Here is an 18,939-nt window from a genome sequence, read left to right as displayed (position 1 = left end):
ATTTATTTATTTGATAACAAGGATTAATACCCTGAAGCAAAGATAACATTGCACTATTCATTTATTTAAAAAAGTCAGTAACTGCTAAGCCTGGTTTTTGCATTGGAGAGCCCTGAGTATTTACAGTATTTCAGAGCAGTAAGAGGAGTTTACCTGTATACCCAGTGATGGGTTGGGGTATTAAACAGCAAGTATGAGCAAGTGACATGTGGTCCATGTACAAACATCATGTTTTAAATTAGTTAGAATTACAAGCCACTTGATTGAAAATGGCCGACACTTCCACCTCACAATGAGAGCTGCAGTTAAACCGAAGGATTTGCTACGACACAGCACTATGTGTGATAAATGAGTTTGAGGAGAGCGTGAAAGCACATGTTCTGCTCCTCTCTTTATTTTAAAGGTGTCTTTAAGGAAATAGATGGCAGGGTGACTTATAATCCCACTATCCGGTGTCACCCAGAAGAGGATGGATTCCCTTTGGAGTCTGGTTCCTCTTAAGGTTTCTTCCTCATGTTTTCTCAGGGAGTTTTTCCTTTGCCACTGTGGCCTCTGGGTTGCTCATTAGAGCTCTAAATCTACATTGGCATTTCTATAAAGCTGCTTTGTGACAAATGTCTATTGTTCGAAGCACTATATAAATAAAAATTAATTGAACTTTGTCTTGAGGGGCGACTTTTACCAAACTGCTGTGATTGTTTCAGATGGAAGGAAGATTCAGAGTTTAGTGGAAATTAGTCTGAACTGGTTTCTGCTTATTTATTAAACAGTACACTTTAATACCTAGGAGGAAATGTTGCACTATAGAAACTATCTGTGCACTTAAAATACCTGGAATATGCATTTGCCATATTGGTTGTTGTGTTAATCACCACACCTTCAGATGGCTGTTTTCTGTTTGCGTTCCCCTTCTTGACTTGTCTTGTTCTGCTCTGCTCGTCAGGGTTTTGGATCTGGATCTGGTGGTGAGAGATAAGGATGGGAACATTTTGGACCCAGACCTCACCAGCACCATCAACCTGTTCCGAGCACACGAGGCTGCATCCAGACAGATCGAAGAACGCATTCAGGAGGAGAAGGTAAAAAAAAAAAAAAAAAAAAAAAAAGTCTTAAAAAACCAAGTATATTGCAAATTCATGGAAGTGAGTTTTGTCTGTGGCATTTTCTGGATTTGAGCTTGTACTCGCTTGACGATGTGGGTGAAATATTGGACAGTTACACCATTTACACCATTTACAATTATTAGTGTTTTTTTTTTTTTTCGTAAACTTTTATTATTCATCTTTTCGACTGGTATCAGTATCCTCGCTAGTGTGGTGTGAGGTGGTGATGTAAATAAAATGCAGTGTGAAAATAGAGTTTGGGGACCAGAAGAATATTCTTTCAGGGGATCCAGAATTCTTAGCGATGTCCCTCTCCGTTGCATAATGGTTGTGTGCTATTATTAACCCACTCTCAGTTTTAGTGCATGTGGAATATACCCAAGGCTAGTGGAGTTACAGCTATGCATACTTAAGATATTATCAGTTATAATATTCACACTGATTTCCGTAATTATTTCTTATCTACTATTTAAATGAGACTTTTTATAGGAATGGGGTCAATTGTGTAGTTCAGGTTTCCTGTGTATTAGTCACCATGTAAAAACGTACAACCCTGTATTGTGAAATGCTGGTTTTGATGGAATGAGACTTATTCCTTTAACTAAACATGTTCAGAGAGTGAGAAAAAGACAAGATCAGCTTTCAGTCTGCCAGATCAGCCTTGAAACCTCTCACATCCATGCATACACTCTTGTGCATGCTCAATGAGGTTTACTGTCACTCTCTGTCTTCTTTTTTTTTTTTTTTGGTAATAACTCCCTCCAACGTATGCATACACGTGTGCACACTTGCCCTGCAGCGTCACAGAGAGAGGCCTAATCTGAAGTGCAAGACTCGCAAATAGACAGGTGTGAAGCTTAGATAACCTCACATGTGCATTCTGTGGTTGACACGTGATCTCTATTTCCATATGTGCTCTGGGAACGGGTGAACTGCACAGCAGATGCGACTGTAATGTTTTTTTCTTAGCATTCTCTCTCTCACACACACACAAACACACATACACACACATATTGCATCTTTTGCTGAGTTTATATTACAGCGAACATTAGAGAAGCGGGAATTTCTGGCAGTTAGTTGTTTTTTTTCTCAGGCTTTTTAGGTTGCTTTAGTTTTAGATTTTTCATATGTTCATATTTGTCCAGACTCATGGGCTTTCACAGCTGTAAAAGCACTTTGCATTCATCATTTCTACAATGTAGTCAGTATCTATCAAATGACCCAGATTAGGGCTGTAGAGTTTGCCGATGATTGCAAATACCCACTTAGACTTGACAGCACTTGTTTCCTGATCCATTGTCAATTTTTTTTCTTTATCAGTCAGTCTTGGGTTACTTGCGTTTTCACTTTCAACATGCTAAAGGATCAGGGGCAATGTATCAGAAGCATAATGCCAGTAGATTACAGTAGCATGGCTCTAATCCTGATCCTAGGTTGTTTAACTCTTGCATGTTTTTTTCCAACTCAGTGTCAGTTTGCTCCCCAAACCTCGGTATGGTTGGTGAAGTGTGAACGGTGTTTTCAAGCTCGGGAGTGGTCCAGAGAACGAGTCCCTGGTCCTCTGGAAAACAGGCTTGCTTCCATCATACTGTGTTGCAACGCTGCATGCTGAGCAACGAGATTGGTTCGGCTTGGCACGTTACTTCCTGTTTTAGGTTTCGTGATCACAGGGAAAGGGTTATTATGGTCAGCGGAGGAGAAAGACTGTCTTATTGATTGTTAAAGCCACACTTTCAGGACTGGAGTTCTGTAGTTAGCTCACCTTTGTGGTGAGAGTGCTGGCACTGAGATCATCGTGGAAAATGCATGGCTAAAAATTTTCTTCATACAAGAATGGTTCCTTTATAAAAGCACTGTTCTTGCTCCTTGAGTGTTCATACCAGAGGAAATAAACAATAAACGGATGAACCTAGCGCCTGTAAACCTGCATGCACAAAGTGATGTATGGAATTATGCAGCTGATCCGCAGTTCAGAAAGAATTCTTCTGTGTAATTCTCTATGTTATTCTCCCAGGACCCTGAATTGGGCCAGGTGTGAAACCCCCCTAATCAGAGCAAGTCTTTCTTTCTTTCTTTCCTTTTTTTCTCCCCCTAGTCTCAGAGACAGAATCTGGATCTGAGTAGACAGGCCAAGTTTGCCTCCACGCCGTCCTTTGCTCTGTTTGTGACGCTGAAGAACGTGGTGTGTAAGATCGGAGAGGATGCTGAGGTGCTCATGTCCCTCTACGACCCCAATGAGTACAAATTCATCAGGTATTTCATTCAGAGACACTCTCAGTACTGACACAGTTGTCCATCGACCAGCCCAATGCTTAGATGTAAGCGTAATAAGTGCACATGCACACCAAACCAGGGCACAGGCACACACTTGAACCACAAAGCATACATTGTCTATAAATACATATGTAGAACAAAGTAGTGTGTACGTGTGTGCACACACTCAAATACGGAAACAGAATGTAATGTTTTGGAAGGGACTGCTGTTCTTGGATCAAAGCCTTTTAAAAAAGGAATTGTGTAAAACCCTGAGCTGTTTTTTTAATTTTTAATTTTTTTTTAAATATCACTGATCATTTGTCTGATCTTTAGGCTTTCATCATTTTATTCCTTTCAGAATGACTTCCTGTGATATGCACATTTTTATCCCTCTTATTCAACAGGACTAAAGCGTATTATGCAATTTATCAAGAATGGGCAACAAGTATTGTATAAAATAAAACATGGCACATAATTAAATGATCTGTTCTAAAAATGTAAGAAATGTGTATGTAAAGAAAAGTCATTCTCATGATAACTTTATTTAGTAGAATTTTCTCTCAAAACCATTTGGAAAAATTATTGGCACTGCTATTGCATATAGATCTTTTTCTCTCCAGAAACTCTATTGCTGGACCATAAGCCATTTCCCTTTTTTTTGGGTATGAATATTAGGTTGCACATGCAGAAATCTTTGTCGTCCATCACCGATTAAAAAGAGCTTTAAACACAAAACAGACAGATCTCATGGGGTAAACTGTGTGAAATAGGCCTGCTGATCAGAACATGTTGGTCAAAAATTCAGTTTTGTTCCAAGTCTGGGCATTGTGTTCAACATTCCTGTTAATATTCATTTAAAATACCATTACACACAATCACTGTGATTAATTAAAAGTCTGGAACAGTGGAGAGTTTGCCAGGACGAGGATCCTTGTGTATACTGCACAGTAATGAGGAGGGTGAAGGAGGCAACTAAGTCCCCAGTGATCACTGTTTCAGAATTGTAGTTTGTGTTTGTATTAGTGTTGTATAAAAGAAGCCCTTCTCACTTTTTTTCTCTTTCACAGTGAGAACTACCTTGTCCGGTGGTCCAGCTCTGGTCTGGTCAAAGACATCGATCAGCTTCACAACCTGCGAGCCGTGTTCACAGTGCGTATCCTCCCTATCTCTTCTGCTCTTTGCTCATTTGTCTAAATAACGTCCAGTGTGATAGAGGGTAAAGCTCTCATTCCAATCACTCCCTTGAGATTTTTTTTCTCCTTTCTACATCATTTGCTCTTTTTATTCCTAAGGCCTCACTGTAGCTTTTAAATATTCAGGGTCTTAATAATTGTCATATGTATCATTGCAGTGTAGAGGTAGTTCCCATTCTCCTGTTTCAGGTAAACATTTAGACAATGAATCAACCAAGTGTGACATTTTGCCAGAGAAAGCATTGTGTCCCAGTTGAGTAATTATAGTATTCATGAAGTCAGACTTTAATTTGTGTTCTTCTTTTTTTGGTTAACATCATAATTACAGTATTGTGGCACACTAATTACACCTTAATCAAGAGGCCATGGAATCAGTGCATTAGTAGAACTTGCAGCCCAGCTGATTTCATGAAGAGCCATCATCACCCACTGTTGATTAGAATATTGTTAGAATATTATATAGTATATTATTCTGTAACCACTCTTCCAATAGCACCAATGGAGAGTAGCAGCTGCATCCCCGTGTGAACACTGTGTCCCACCACAGGAAATGAGGCACTATACCAATCAGACACTATTAGGGCATTACAATTTACCCTGCAAAAGAGCCCACTTTGTGAAAGTTTACTCACTCTGGAAAAGGTCCAATCAGTGGATCAATCATTCCCTCCTCAACCAGCAAAAGAAGAAAAAAAACTACACAGTGTTAACAAGACACTTGATCTTGGCACATCTGCGCTAAGCCTACAGGAGATGCCAATTTTCTCCTTTCAGATTCATTCTTTTGTCCTCATTTTCACAGCTGAGGAGGCCACATACTTGTTTTTTGTGTATGTAATGAGATGATGTGTGTTTGTGGTTGCTACACAGGATCTGGGCAGTGAGGATCTGAAGCGGGAGAAAATCAGTTTTGTCTGTCAGATCGTCCGAGTTGGGCGCATGGAACTGCGTGACAACAACACTAAAAAGCTGACGTCTGGGCTCCGAAGGCCCTTTGGAGTGGCAGGTAAACAGTGATTGCACAATTCTCCCAGATCCCAGAAACGATAGATAGTCCCACATTTCACTTTCACAATTTTTTTTATAGTTATTTTACATTGTTTTCCGTATAGTTACTGGATAATATACCTTAGAATTTGGAAGTGTATATTGCTTACAGCACTTGCCCATCGGACCGGCAGCAAATCCAAATTTGGGACTTGTGTATGCTGATAGAGTACCTTACTGGCTTCCCATTACATAACATACATGTGAAAGCAGGAATAGTTCTCTGGAGATTGTAGGGTAAAATGCTGCTTCACATTATTTTCTTTGAAGCCGAAATGTCAATTGAATATTGTCCAAGGTGAAATCTTTTAAGAGTTTTACTCTTACTCATTAATTTACTTTTATTGAACATTAAGATTTCGAGTGCAAACACTGAAAGACACCATTAAAATACAGCAGAGATACAAGAAAAAGCCCTTTTTGTGGCAAAATTTCAAATTTCTTTCTAAATCTGTTGCTTCAGTGTCATTGTTATACCCTATTTAGTGAGCAAACACAGTGAATAGGAAACCATTTGGGATTTAACTTAATTTGTTGAAGATGGAGAATTTTTGATCATGGATAAGAAATTTGAAGTTAAGTTGAATGCCAGTGATGAGAAACCTTTACTATTGGTAAATAAACAAAAATGAATCTGAAACATGAAATTGTGATAAAATTGTGGAAAAAAAAAAAACACCTCCTGAATATGTAAGAAAAAGAAAGCGAAAGAAAGAAATTGAAGATTTCTGAGATATACTCTTGTGTGGAAAAAGTGATGCTAGCCAGAGACATTAAACAGGTGTGATGATGCTTTTGACCAATCAGTGGCCTTCATTATTTGTAGCTCCACACACGTTTGATACGCTTGTACCTGGGTGAGAAGGGTAACCAGATTCATTCGAAACAATCACTAAACTCTTTGTTATGATTAAAAGTCCATTCCTACACCTTTTGTAGACATGTTTGATTGCCTTTGTTTTAAATATATATATATATTTTTGTAGTGTTAGTTGTCTTTCTAAGCGTGGCATGAGGTTTATAATTTGTATAATTTGTTAATGATCTGTCAGAAGGCTTCTTAAAAAGCTCTGGAGTGTACAACAGTTGGAGTGAACAAAGAATCTTGTCTCGCCTAGCTGCGTGAATATTTTTGATAATCAGAGGTCACAGGAATAGAACGAGGAATTGGTGAGTGATTTCTCCCTGGTGGCAGAGATGCCTGCTCCACAGTAAACTAATTAGATTGGCTCTCAGCCCACTGCTCATCACCAGAGAAAATCAGTCCTCGTTTCTCCGTCCGATAAGAGGAGATTGAACTCAGTGGGTTCATCTTGGAGAGCTCATTGGCACAAATGTGATTGCTTTTTCTCTACGCAGCCAATTTGTCAGGCTTTACGCTGTGATTGTATGTAATGCGTTCAGAGGCACCAAAATGGCCCCAGTGTGCTTAGGATACATTAGGGGTGTAACACAATCCCGTTCACTGTATCTGTTAAGTGCTCCCAATATCTGTATCTGTTAAGTGCTCAACATATCCGTATTTGTATTTCTGTTCAGATTTGAACCTGAAGTGGGTGTGGCCTAAACAGGAAGTATGTGTGGGGCTGTTTTTTTTTTTTTTTGTTGATTAATTAATTAAATTTATTTATTCAATTTATTTTCTAACAAAGCTGGATCTATTTCCCATGATCTTTCTTTGTCCTGGAAGATTCATATATGACCGCTTGCTTGGGCATGCATGAAAGTAAAAACCTCCGAAGTGTGACTTTTTTTCCCCCGCAGATTCAGCCAGATGCCTTTATAGCAGGCTTTCAGGAAAAAGTATAATGTGCCTCCTATTCATATCTGTATCCATGTACGACATATTATTTGTTCAATCTGAATAATATATGTGTATTCGGTTACATCCGTAGATACATATACAGAATATACTTTTACAGTGTTGTAATCTGACAGGGTGTACAGACAACCTCCATGCTTTGATGTGGTCTGAGTGGTGTTTTTTCCCCATGCATGTGAGAACGGAGGAAGATGTGGGAGGATGTGCAACTGTCAGCTTCAACATCAAACAGGTTTTTGAAGTGGGAAGGAGAAAAGCATCATTTTTCCCCCCTCCCATCCTCCTCACCTTCTTCTTCACCTTTCTAAAAAGAATTTCTCTCTGAGAAGCTGAGTAAAATAGCACCTCAGCAGTGGCACTTTCATCAGCACCCCACTGCCTCCATAACCCACAAGTAACCACAAGCTTTCGCTTGGCAGACACTCATTGTGGCCAAGAACTGTCTAATTTCACAGAAGGAGGCCATTTGACTGATGTTGCTAACAGCTACGGACCCAGTACATCCCGTCCTGCAGCAATGACTAACTTTTCCTTTCTTTTTTCCTCTGTTTCCACAGTAATGGATGTCACTGATATCATCACTGGCAAAATGGATGACGAAGACAAGCAGCACTTCATCCCTTTTCAGCCGTGAGTATGAACGCAGCCTTCTGAACATCATGCAGTATTGCCACACAGGCAGTTTGACTGCTTACATACATTTCTGCATTACTTAAAGTAATTACTTAAACTTAAATTACTTAAATCAAAATTAGTGTTTCTGAGCTTTTTGTACCAGTTCTTTAGTGTCATGAACACCAGTAGAATAGTATCTCTAGGGGAAAAAAAGTAGATTTGGTTCAGCCAAATTGTACTCATTTTGTATTTGTCCAGTTAAACATTCTGTAGAAGCTCATTAACAGCAAACATGGGATGATGGCGCGTTTTTAGCTGTGCGTCTTCCTACACAATATTCCCTTTTCCAATCATCCCTTGGTTGAGAGAAAAAAGTTGCCATTTATTCATATCAAAGAGGGTGGGATTTACCTTTTTTTTTTTTTTTTTTTAAAGGATTTTTTAAGTTTTCAGAGAAACTGGTGCTGTTCAAGGCCAGAACGTCTTGCTACCTCCTTAATAAAATGCAATTTTAATAAGTGTAAGTAATATGAATTTATCAAGAATTGTAATATATAAATAAATTAATTATAAGTCTACCACTCAGATGCGTCACATGTCTCCCAGTGATGTTCTTGTGGCTCTCCATCACCATCGTCACCTCTGATGGTCAACCTTGATTCAAACATGTGTGACATAACTCAAAAAACACATTGAGACTTTAAACACAACCATGAGCACGAAGAGCTATGTGAACACTTTAAGCACACAGGCATTAGCAACAGTTTCCACTTTGGCCTTAAAGCAGTGTGTAACAGATAGAGAACAGGTGTTTAAAGTGCTCAGAGCCGGCAGTGTTAACTCTTGTCCTGTGCCGCGGGCTTCCTCTTGGGTCATACACTATATAGGTTTTCTGTGGTTTAAAGCTCTTGGTACGTGATTAGCTGTAGCCTGGACCACTTGTTCCTGCCTGTTACCTCCTGGCTCAATTAAGCAGAGCTCATTAACTCTTGTCCACGAGGAGCTGGTAACCCTTTCTCTCTCAGGATTCTCACTCTAATTTGAACTCTTTTAGTCTGCCTGCAGGCATTTTAACCTTTTCCAGCCCTGTAAAAGACTGGAAGCAATTACGCTCCCATGCATGTTTCCGATAAGGTGCATTCTCTCAAATGTTATTGTAAAGCATACATTCAGTATCAGTGCGTTTTTGGTCTCCCTGGACATGTAGTTTTGGGAGCAGCCCAGTGTGGAGGATGTGCAGGTCGTTAACTGCAGTGGCAGAAGATGGAAGAGATCATAGAATTCAAGTCTTTTCCTGATGGTTAATGCTGCTCTAGAGATTATGTTTTTGATGATAGACTTTTCTGAAGTTAAGGTTGAAAGATTAATGGCAGGAAAGATGGGTGTTACAAATGTTTATTGTTTTTGTCTTTGATGCTCTCTGTGAGACTCTTTTGTTTTGTCTTGATATACTTGCAGTTATGTCTCAGAATAAGGCTATCAGGATTTAGATTAAAAAAAATATATATACAGTAACTGCATAGTAGCACAAAATTGCCAAGGTGTCAGGCAGTATGACAGGTAGTAGAGGTGCCAATATTTATGGTTTAGCTGTAGCATTTAGGATATTTGACTCCTTGCTATGGAGATATGGGAGAAACCTACAAACTTTGTTTAAAAAAATTAAATAAAAAAAGCCAAAAAGTCACTTCACAGAAGGGGAAAGGGCATGAGACGTTGAAGACATCCATTTTCTTTTGATTTTTTTTTTTTTTTTTGTGCCAACTTTTTCTAGGTGACCTTTGACCTGCGATTTCACAAGCCTCGGTTTTGTGAACCAATAGACAAGACGGTGGGGTTGTAGTCTCGGGTCAGTGAACGTGCAGGGTAGAATGTACTGATTATTTATGCCATTAGCAAGGAGCTGTCTTGTCCACTGATATGTGCTAGGGTGTTGGTGGTAAAGTTCTGGGTTTTCTGTCTGCTTGGTAGGGTTTTCTTGTTAGCAGTGTTGGCACCTCAGAGGTAGAAATGTTAGTTAGTCACAAAAGTTACAACGGTCACTTTTCACATCCTTATCGAAACAAATCTCACTTCCTGTGCTATGATAGCTAGCTGTTCCAGGCAGTTCTAGGACATTTGAAATTAAAAAGAGGAAATTGAGACTCGATGGATGCCATTTATTTCTCCACACACTCACATTCTGACTCGCCTAGATATTAGTCAAAGCTTTGTTCCATTGGTTGATAAATAGCTTTCCCCTTGCTGTTGTTTGTCTTCCGATTTTACGTTTTGCTTTGAGTAGTGCATTATGGACAAGGACAGATCATCTGTTGCGACTTGCTGCAGCCAGTCACATGAATTTAAATGAATTATTTAGCCGAAGGCAGACATTAGTTCAGAAAGGGGAGAATTTTTCATATTTTAATAGACTTTTTCTTTTATTTACCCTCTCTTAGCGATTAGTGAACTCACGACAGTTTAAAAAAAATTGTGATGAAAGCATAATGGACAGAGATGTGTGTGTTTGTTCTCCCTGCGTCAAATTCAAAAAGTCTCGTTTGTGAAGCGACCACTGTGAAACAAAACCTAACCTATTAGTTCATAGACTATTTAAAGTCATGAACTAATTAATATGAAGCATTAAAAGTTACCTGTAATCACCATTCACTCATGTTAGTGGCTTATCTGGACCTTTGTAACCAAGGAATTTTACATAACTGGGTGTTTTAGTTGAATACCCCAGCAGTAGTCCTGGCATGAACATGTGTATGTGTTTTTGTTGATCAGTTCATTCTGCCTTAAGAATATGTTGTAACAATGCAGCGTCCAGCTACATGGACATTAGGCAGGGTGAGAAAGCTGGCACAAACAGCCAGGTTGTGGCTGTTTGTGCTCACGTGTGGAGTGCTGTTTTTTCCCTGCATGCTACAGCCGGAACTATGACTGGAGCTCCAAATAGTCACTGCAGTTTTACCATTAGTGTCCATCAATGAAGCAAATGTTAATCTTGACTCTAAGTTCACCACTGCTTTAAAAAAAAAAAAAAAAAAAAAAAAAAACAGAAAAACCCACTACTCGTGTGGTGACAGGATAACTTCTAGTAACTGAAGTTTTTGTGGTGTTACAGTAACAGCCCTGTGACAGAAACCTGAAGACAAAATTAAAGACTGTAGATATAAAAAGTGTTTCATAGTTTCACTTCTAAAATGTTATCTTATTTAAGCAAGTCATGCATCAGAGGCGAAGAGTTTTTTTAGGAATAGAATTTCACAACCTGATTCTGTAGAAGATTTTCTTTGGTGTGTGTGTTTTTGTGTGTGCGTGTGTGTTTGTGTCAGTGGTTTGTCTCTTTTGGCTCCTGTGTTTGGCCACACAAACACACACACTCTTCTCCATATATTCAGCTCTGACACTAACGCTTATCCAGCTTCTACACTTTTTACTATGTAGCATTTTTACTTATTTTCAGTATTCACACAGCACTAGTGTTCCACTATAGCAGCACTCTTTTACTGTGTCTCTCGCTGTGTGTCTGTGTCCTGTTTAAGATGTGAGGGTTGGTCCTTCTGGTGCTGGGGACATGAGTTTCAGCCGCTGTCACACACACCCTCAGGGCAGCTTCTTGTCCAGCATTAGGACACGTCTCTTCAGGCTTGTGTCTTGTCAGGGCTCAGAGTGGAGTGGGCGCGTCTCTTAAATTGCACTCTCTCTCTCTGTGTCTCTTTATTACCCACCCTTGATCACTGTGTGCTAACAAAATGGCTTTTGTCTCCTGTCATGGTATTTGCATCACTGTTTTGGTCTTTTCCCTCTTTTCTCTCCCCTTCCTCCCCCATTCCCTTTATCATCCTCCTCTCCTTCTTCACATTCTGCTCATCTTCATCTTTCACCCTTTGTTCTTTATTTTTTTGTTTGTCTCTCTTTATTGCTGCCTCTTTCTCTACCCCTCCCCGTCTCTCTCCCTCCCTGTGGTGTGTTGCCCGTCATCGTGTGTGAACTCCAGGCTTGCGCTGGATGACGCCATCCGCCACAGGCAGCTGAACATCTCCCGTTTTTCACCCAGGGTGGCAGGAGAGAATGACTTTCTCCAGAGTGTCATCAACAAAGTCATCAGCGCCAAAGAGGTCAATCATAAGGGCCAAGGTAAGACGCACCTGCAGCACGCACAGTCCCTTTGCAACTTGCATACACTCTCATTCCCATGCACCAATCTTATTATCTAGATATGAACACTTCATTATGGATCCTTTTTGCATAAATAACTAAATCAGTGGAGGTACTTCTTTTATAGTGCTGCCTGAAACGCTGACAAGTCAAATGCAGTGATGCCAGAGAAGCCTGTATAGTTTTTTCCCCTCCTTCTTGGTATTTATTTCCTCCCTGCTGTTTAATCTTTGCTCTCCTGGCTAATTTAAACTAGTAATGAGCATTTAAAGTTTGGAGTTGGGCTTACAACATCATGAAAAGTCTGACATCTCTTGCCGGCCTACATGGCTAAAAATCTTTTTATATGAGAGCGGCTCCCTTTTCGCAGGTATTCCTGCACAATGTCAGAACCAAATGTTGGTACCACAGGAATGTTGGTACCAAAGGAAAAAAAACAACAAATAGGTAAACTTATATTTATACTTAGATAAACTTAAATTCAATGCTTTAATTTGGTTTTTGATCATTCATTACTGCAACTCAGTATTTGATTAGAATTCAGTACTACAATTTAGTACATGATTTCAGTACCTTAATTCAGTACTTATTATTCGGTATTTGTAATTCAGTACTAAAATTCAATATTTGCTTATAAGTCAGTATTAAACTTAAGTATTTGACTATAATTCAGTACAGTAATTCAGTATTTGACTATCATTTTGTGAAAGCAAACCTGAGATTATGAGCCTCGCCCCCAAACTAGTCCAGGATCGGTCTTGGTTGTGGACTCACATATTTGGGAAAAAGTGTAGAAACGCCCTAAGAGCAAAAATATTCCTCTAATCATAAAATGAATGTTTTGGAAAGAGTCTTGTGGCTTATGGTTTGTATCAGTTGGACATGTCTGTACTGTCTTTACTTGGAGCAAGTTTATAAAAATAATCTAAAGATAATCCAAAGAAAGAGTACAACTATTGCAACTTTTAAGCTGATTAAATTGACCATTACATGGTCAGACTCAGACAGAATAAAGCCTCACTTAATATCTGCATACTCCACAACAGAAACAATGTATTGCATAAACAATTTAATTATTTACTAATGTCATATCACTGTGTGTAATGGAAAGGTTCGGAGTTAAAGAATCTGCTAGAAGCTAGTGTTGTGTTCATTTATAGCTCTCTGAGTTTTATCACAGAGCAGAAAAAAAAAAGTCCTGTAGGAATAGGCCTATTCTGTCAATTTAATGTAAGATTAAATTAGGCTTCTGGTTCTTCTGTGGTCTGAAAAAAAATTTTTTTTGGACTCCTGTTCAATAGGCAGCCATATGAGACAGACAAGCGACAGCACCACGCCACAAGTCAACAGTTTAATATAACATAAACTATAAGTCTTATTTTACTTTGCATCATCCCAAACTAAATCCAATTATGATAGTTTGAATAGTGTTACTATTTGATTGGAGTTACATGATGAGTACTAGTGGTGTTAACATACCTACTTTAAGTGCGGCTCAGACGAGTGTGTGTGTGTCTTTAGCGTGGTCTGGCCTCTTGCTACTTCACTGCTCTCTGTGCCATGTTTATGCCAGCTGGAGACCAGCAGGTTCACCTCCAGCTGGATTTGTTATGATGCACAAACTAACTGTCTGCTGGTGTCATGTCACATGGATCTCTGCAGCACTAAATGCCACCCCCATCTTCCACTTCTCACAGAGGAGAAAACACAGAGAAAGAGAGATGGACAGATAGACTCAGACTTAAACACGCTTTATGCATTAAGATGCCTTTCTGTTCACTGAGTCGTAATTGTTAATTGCTTAATTATGGAATATTTTAATACCTGATGATGAATAATGTTAAAAATGAGCTGGAAATGGAGGTCGGGAGTTACAAAAAATGCATTTGAGACGCATCTTGCATAATTCTTTTAAAAACAAATTGAAGTAATTACCACTATGCTTCTCCTACTTCAGTTTAAGAGTGCCAGTTCATTTCATTTAGCTCATTATAGAATAGTACATTTTCCCCTTATTTTAAAACATACACACTCAATACGTTTAAATGTCTTGGGTGGTTGTGTTAGCAATGAATCCAAACTGCAATTCTTAATTGTTTTATAAACGATTGCTAATGGTGGTGTTGTAAAATAGTGCAGCTTGGCTGATAGAGGTTGTGTGTGGAAGTGAGAGAGAAAGAGAACGTTGCGCAGAGATGTAATTAATTAGAAAACCAGTGAAAAGAACATTTAAATAAAGAGTCTCAGCACAGTGTGGCAGTGTGGAAACACCTGTCTGTCAGGATGCCGGCACATTTAATAGCCCACATGAGGCTGTTTAAAAAAAAAAAAAAAAACACTCCCTTACACTGATTTACGGATCTTATATTGTTTTATTTCTTATTTTTATTAAATTATGTGTAATTATTAAAATATCATTAAATAATTAAAGAGTAAGTGATATTAGGAAGCATCATAAATGTGTGCCAGTGACGTATTGCAGTTCTTTTGCATATTAGATATTTAAGTATGTAGTGTCTTGCGTGAAAACTATTAGATATTAATACTAGAAGTACTAGTGTTGGTACTAGTATGTGAATATGTAGTGAATATCTTTAGTGCTGCAAATACCTGTATATTTGTGTATTTGCATATCCCAAAGTGGGCATAGACTAAAAGTTTCTGCCAAAAAAATAAAAAATAAATAAATATATTATGCTTACATGTCTACCAGACTGTTTGGAAGTTCAGAAAGTCCATGAGTTATTTATTTATTTATTTATTTATTTAATTTCTTTTGGTGATCTTAACACAAGATGTATTTTCAAGATCACAGCTTATTTTGTTTTTCTGCTCACCAGACAACAAAGTTGTTTTCTTGAGATCATAATTTATCATGATTGTGATCTTGCTATAACGGAAGCTCTTTTTCTGACATCGCATAGCAGTAACATACTACTCACCACCTCCAGACTGTACACCGGCACTCCCCAGGGCTGCATGCTCAGTCCACTGCTGTTTACACTGCTGACTCATGACTGTGCTGCAAAATACAGTTCAAATCACATTATCAAGTTTGCTGATGTTGCTACAGTTGTGGATCTAATCAGTAATGAGTCAGCGTACAGGGAGGAGGTGGAACAGCTCACAGAATGGTGTAGAGACAACAGTCGGTAACCTAATGTCGGTAAAACCGGAGTTGACTATTGAATTCAGGAGGCGGAAGGACCCAACTGGATCACTCACCACTGCACATAAACTAACAACTGTGGAGAGAGTCAAAAGCTCCGTGTTTGAGTGTGCACATGACAGAGGACCTCTCCTGCACTCTCAACACCACCTGCCTAGCCAAGAAGGCCCAGCAGCGCCTCCACTTCCTGTGGAGGCTGAAGAGAAACAGCCCCTGCACCCCCCTCCCCCCCCCCCCAACCACCCTCTGACAATCCTTTTACAGAAGGACAATAGAGTGTGTTCTGACCAGCTGTCTCACCATCTGGTATGTGAGACTCTACAGTGAATTGTTAGGACAGCTGAGATCATCATCGGGGTCTCTCTACCCACTTCGCCACCCCCTTCAACAAACGCTTCATCTGCAAGGCATCCAGCATTGTGGACGACCTCTCGTATCCCTCCCATTGACTTTAAACCCTCCTACCATCTGGCAGAAGGTACCGGAGCATCCGTGCTACCACCACCAGATTCCGCAACAGCTTTTTCCCTGAGGCAGTCTGAATACTCAACACACTGCTGCCTCCCAACACTCACCTGAACTAATCAAAACCATCCCAGCAGCTACCGCTGTACATCTATCACTGGATACCTACACTCTGTAATGCTGCTTTTTCTGTTATTACTCTCAATATACTATTATGACTTTTTTTTATTGTTGCCAATAAAAAGTCAATAGATTATCGACAATTTTTACGCTAGTTTTTCCACTCTATACACTGTTTTGTTGTCCCGTCTAGAAAGTCAATAGATTACAGGCAATTTTTACGCTAGTTTTTCCACTCTATACATTTTGTTTTCCTATCTGGTTGACGTGCACTGTCCTGTGCATTTATTGCCCTGTATATTTTTTGTATTGTTTGCCCTCGTCTCACAATGTATTATGGTGCACCATGGTCCTGGGGAAACAACATTTTGTTCCAAAGTATACAAGCTATGTAGAAGAATGACAATTTAAAAAAAAAAAAAAAAAAAAAAAACACTTGACTTGACACTTGGCATTACATCATTGTGTCGAGTAGCACACAGTCATATATTGGGGTTACGGCAATTGTGCAGTAATTACATCATATTCCTGAAGATTTTGATCACCATTTGTCTTGTGAGCCAAAAAAAAAAAAACATTTAGGCAGCATCTGTCAAATATCATACGACAACCATGGCGATGACTTGGTCCCTCAAATTGGCTGGCAATGAATCACTAGTGTCACCTTCTCAAGTGACAGACACTAATTTGGAAATTGGCTAGCACTGAAAAACATACAGCTAGATGGATAGATGTACTTCACTGATCCCCAAGGCAAAAGTTGAGGAAAAATAAAGTCGATCTCCATGCAGTCATCCAAGCACAGGGTCGAACCCAGGACCGTGGAGCTGTATCCCTGCACCAGCTATTTCCGTTGTGTCAGTCTGTGAAAGTAAATACGGATGTGCTTGTCCCTGATGTACAGCATGTACGCCTAATCTTTTTGACATCATAAAAATAAGTTGCGATCTTAAGAAAACAACTTTTGATATCTTGAGATTACAGGGGGGGAAAAAAAAACTTGTGGCCTTTCTGGACTTCCGTAATACTAGTATTCCATATTGTCGAGTGTTATTTGTAAGTACAGAACTATCTGCTATATTCGGAGTAATTAGTGCCTTGCGGCTGTACAAGCCTGGTATTGTTCACTCAAGTCCGATATCCAGCCTGTGTAACGGAAATTAAATATTTATTTTACAATAAAATAAAGTGCTACAGCTTTTTCTTTCCAAGTACACCATTTTTCAGCATAAACCTCTAGCTATAACCATGTTACGGGAATTCACTCTGCATATAGGCAGATAATGTTCAGTAAGTCTCCCTAGTGAAGAAAATGCCACAGTGCTATACTGCAATATTAATGGTCACATTACAAATAGCTATTTACAGATGAGACACAAATCTTATACGAGAATTTTATTATATCATGCAGAGTTTCCCAAAAGAGTGTCCAATGCACCACTTGGGTGTGTGTGTTACTTACAGAAAGCCTGTGATTGTGCAATTCCCCCCTGTCTCTGTTTTGCTTAGGGCTTTGGGTGACTCTGAAGCTGTTGCCCGGTGATATCCATCAGATCCGGAAGGATTTCCCCCACCTGGTGGACCGCTCCACTGCCGTCGCCCGCAAAATGGGCTTCCCTGAGATCATCATGCCAGGTGCAAATTAAACCCATTTATCACCCCAAATCCCTGTGCTGTTTTCCTTTTCCTCTGCCGCGGCTTGTGTGTTTTACATTTGTTAAACATGCACCTGTTTCTGCACGCTGAGGCTTTTAATTCTGTGAAATAAATTTACGGAGATCAATTGAACAGATAAGAGCGATGCTATAAAGGTTTGTAAAAGTGGTGTGCTGTAGGAGTATAGAACATCAATGAGAACTGAGAGAAACCTGCTAACCGCAGTGCCGTGCTCTTTAATATTTTATGTCCATTAGTGATTTATCAAGCTCTACCTCATGTATTTTTATACTCAGCACCTGCTCTATGTGGCTGTATTTTGGAGATGTAAGCTATCATCATGTTTTCAGGTGACGTTCGTAATGACATTTATGTGACACTGACTCACGGGGACTTCGATAAAGGCAGTAAAACCACACCCAAGAACGTGGAAGTCACCATGTCTGTGTACGATGAGGAGGGCAAGAGACTGGAGGTATATAATGAGACTTGGCACTCTGTGTTAAGCACACACACACACACACACACACACACACACACACACACACTTTGTCTCAGTTGCCAGGTGAGCAGTCTGCTGTTAACCACCTGCCCTTTAAAGATGTTGATCAGGAGACTCTGCTAAACCATCTGCCCTCCGTCTGTCCAACATTCTCTCATTCTCTCTCTCTCTCTCTCTCTCTCTCTCTGCCTGTATCTTGCTCTCTCCCTGTATCTTGTTCTCTGTTTGTATATTTTCTCTTTCTTTGTCTGTATTTCTTTCTCTCTTTGTCTCTCTCTCTCTTTGTCTCTCTCTCAAACAGTTCTATTGCACAATTATGTTCAGTCCTAAATGGCTTCTCAATATATTATCACTCTGTAGGGTGTAGGATAGTGGTGTTGAACCAGTGTAGTGCGCTATATGCTCAATAAAATCCCATTTGATTGAACCCCAGTAGACTAGTATGATTGATTTTGTTAACTGTTTGTGTATAATGTTGATTTTTAGGACACATACATTGTTTTTCATTTAATTAGAGAATTGATTTACAATAAAAATTTGTAAATGAGACAAGGCTCTTTAAGTATATTTTGAGCTTGTGTAAAATATTTAAAAGTGGCACATTTGAATGTGTTTTTTTTTATTTTTTATACGTACTCCAGTTATATTAAAACAGTGAAATTAATTCTGACGGCCTCTCAGCCCACTCTCTCTGTGTGTTTCTGACCTCTTTCTTTACTTCTACTTATCTGTCTATCCCCTGTCTGTCAAGTTCTGACCCCCCGCTGTCTCTGTTAGATGGCTGGGCAGTTAGGGCTCTTAATTAGTGCCTGTCTTAAAGTGTTAGAAGCTCTAAGTGATGATTG

At 39.4% G+C, this 18,939-nt stretch overlaps 1 protein-coding gene across 2 annotated transcripts in view; it reads left to right on the top strand.

The window, feature by feature from the left end:
* Positions 1-18,939, top strand: part of dock1 (dedicator of cytokinesis 1) — a 258,880-nt gene that overhangs the window by 44,713 nt on the left and 195,228 nt on the right. The window contains exons 7-14 of one of the 2 annotated variants that reach the window (XM_026915791.3): positions 944-1,079; positions 3,199-3,356; positions 4,427-4,508; positions 5,423-5,558; positions 7,979-8,051; positions 12,022-12,161; positions 17,446-17,571; positions 17,943-18,067. In XM_026915791.3, the coding sequence (XP_026771592.2) occupies positions 944-1,079; positions 3,199-3,356; positions 4,427-4,508; positions 5,423-5,558; positions 7,979-8,051; positions 12,022-12,161; positions 17,446-17,571; positions 17,943-18,067 (976 nt within the window). The remainder of the gene's footprint in view (positions 1-943; positions 1,080-3,198; positions 3,357-4,426; positions 4,509-5,422; positions 5,559-7,978; positions 8,052-12,021; positions 12,162-17,445; positions 17,572-17,942; positions 18,068-18,939) is intronic. The other variant, XM_026915792.3, reaches the window with a different exon arrangement.

This window comes from Pangasianodon hypophthalmus, chromosome 12, assembly GCF_027358585.1.
Source record: "Pangasianodon hypophthalmus isolate fPanHyp1 chromosome 12, fPanHyp1.pri, whole genome shotgun sequence".
Classification (NCBI taxonomy): Eukaryota; Metazoa; Chordata; class Actinopteri; order Siluriformes; family Pangasiidae; genus Pangasianodon; species Pangasianodon hypophthalmus.
The sequence above is the reverse complement of the archived record's forward strand: the minus strand, read 5'-3'. Positions and strand labels throughout refer to the sequence as shown.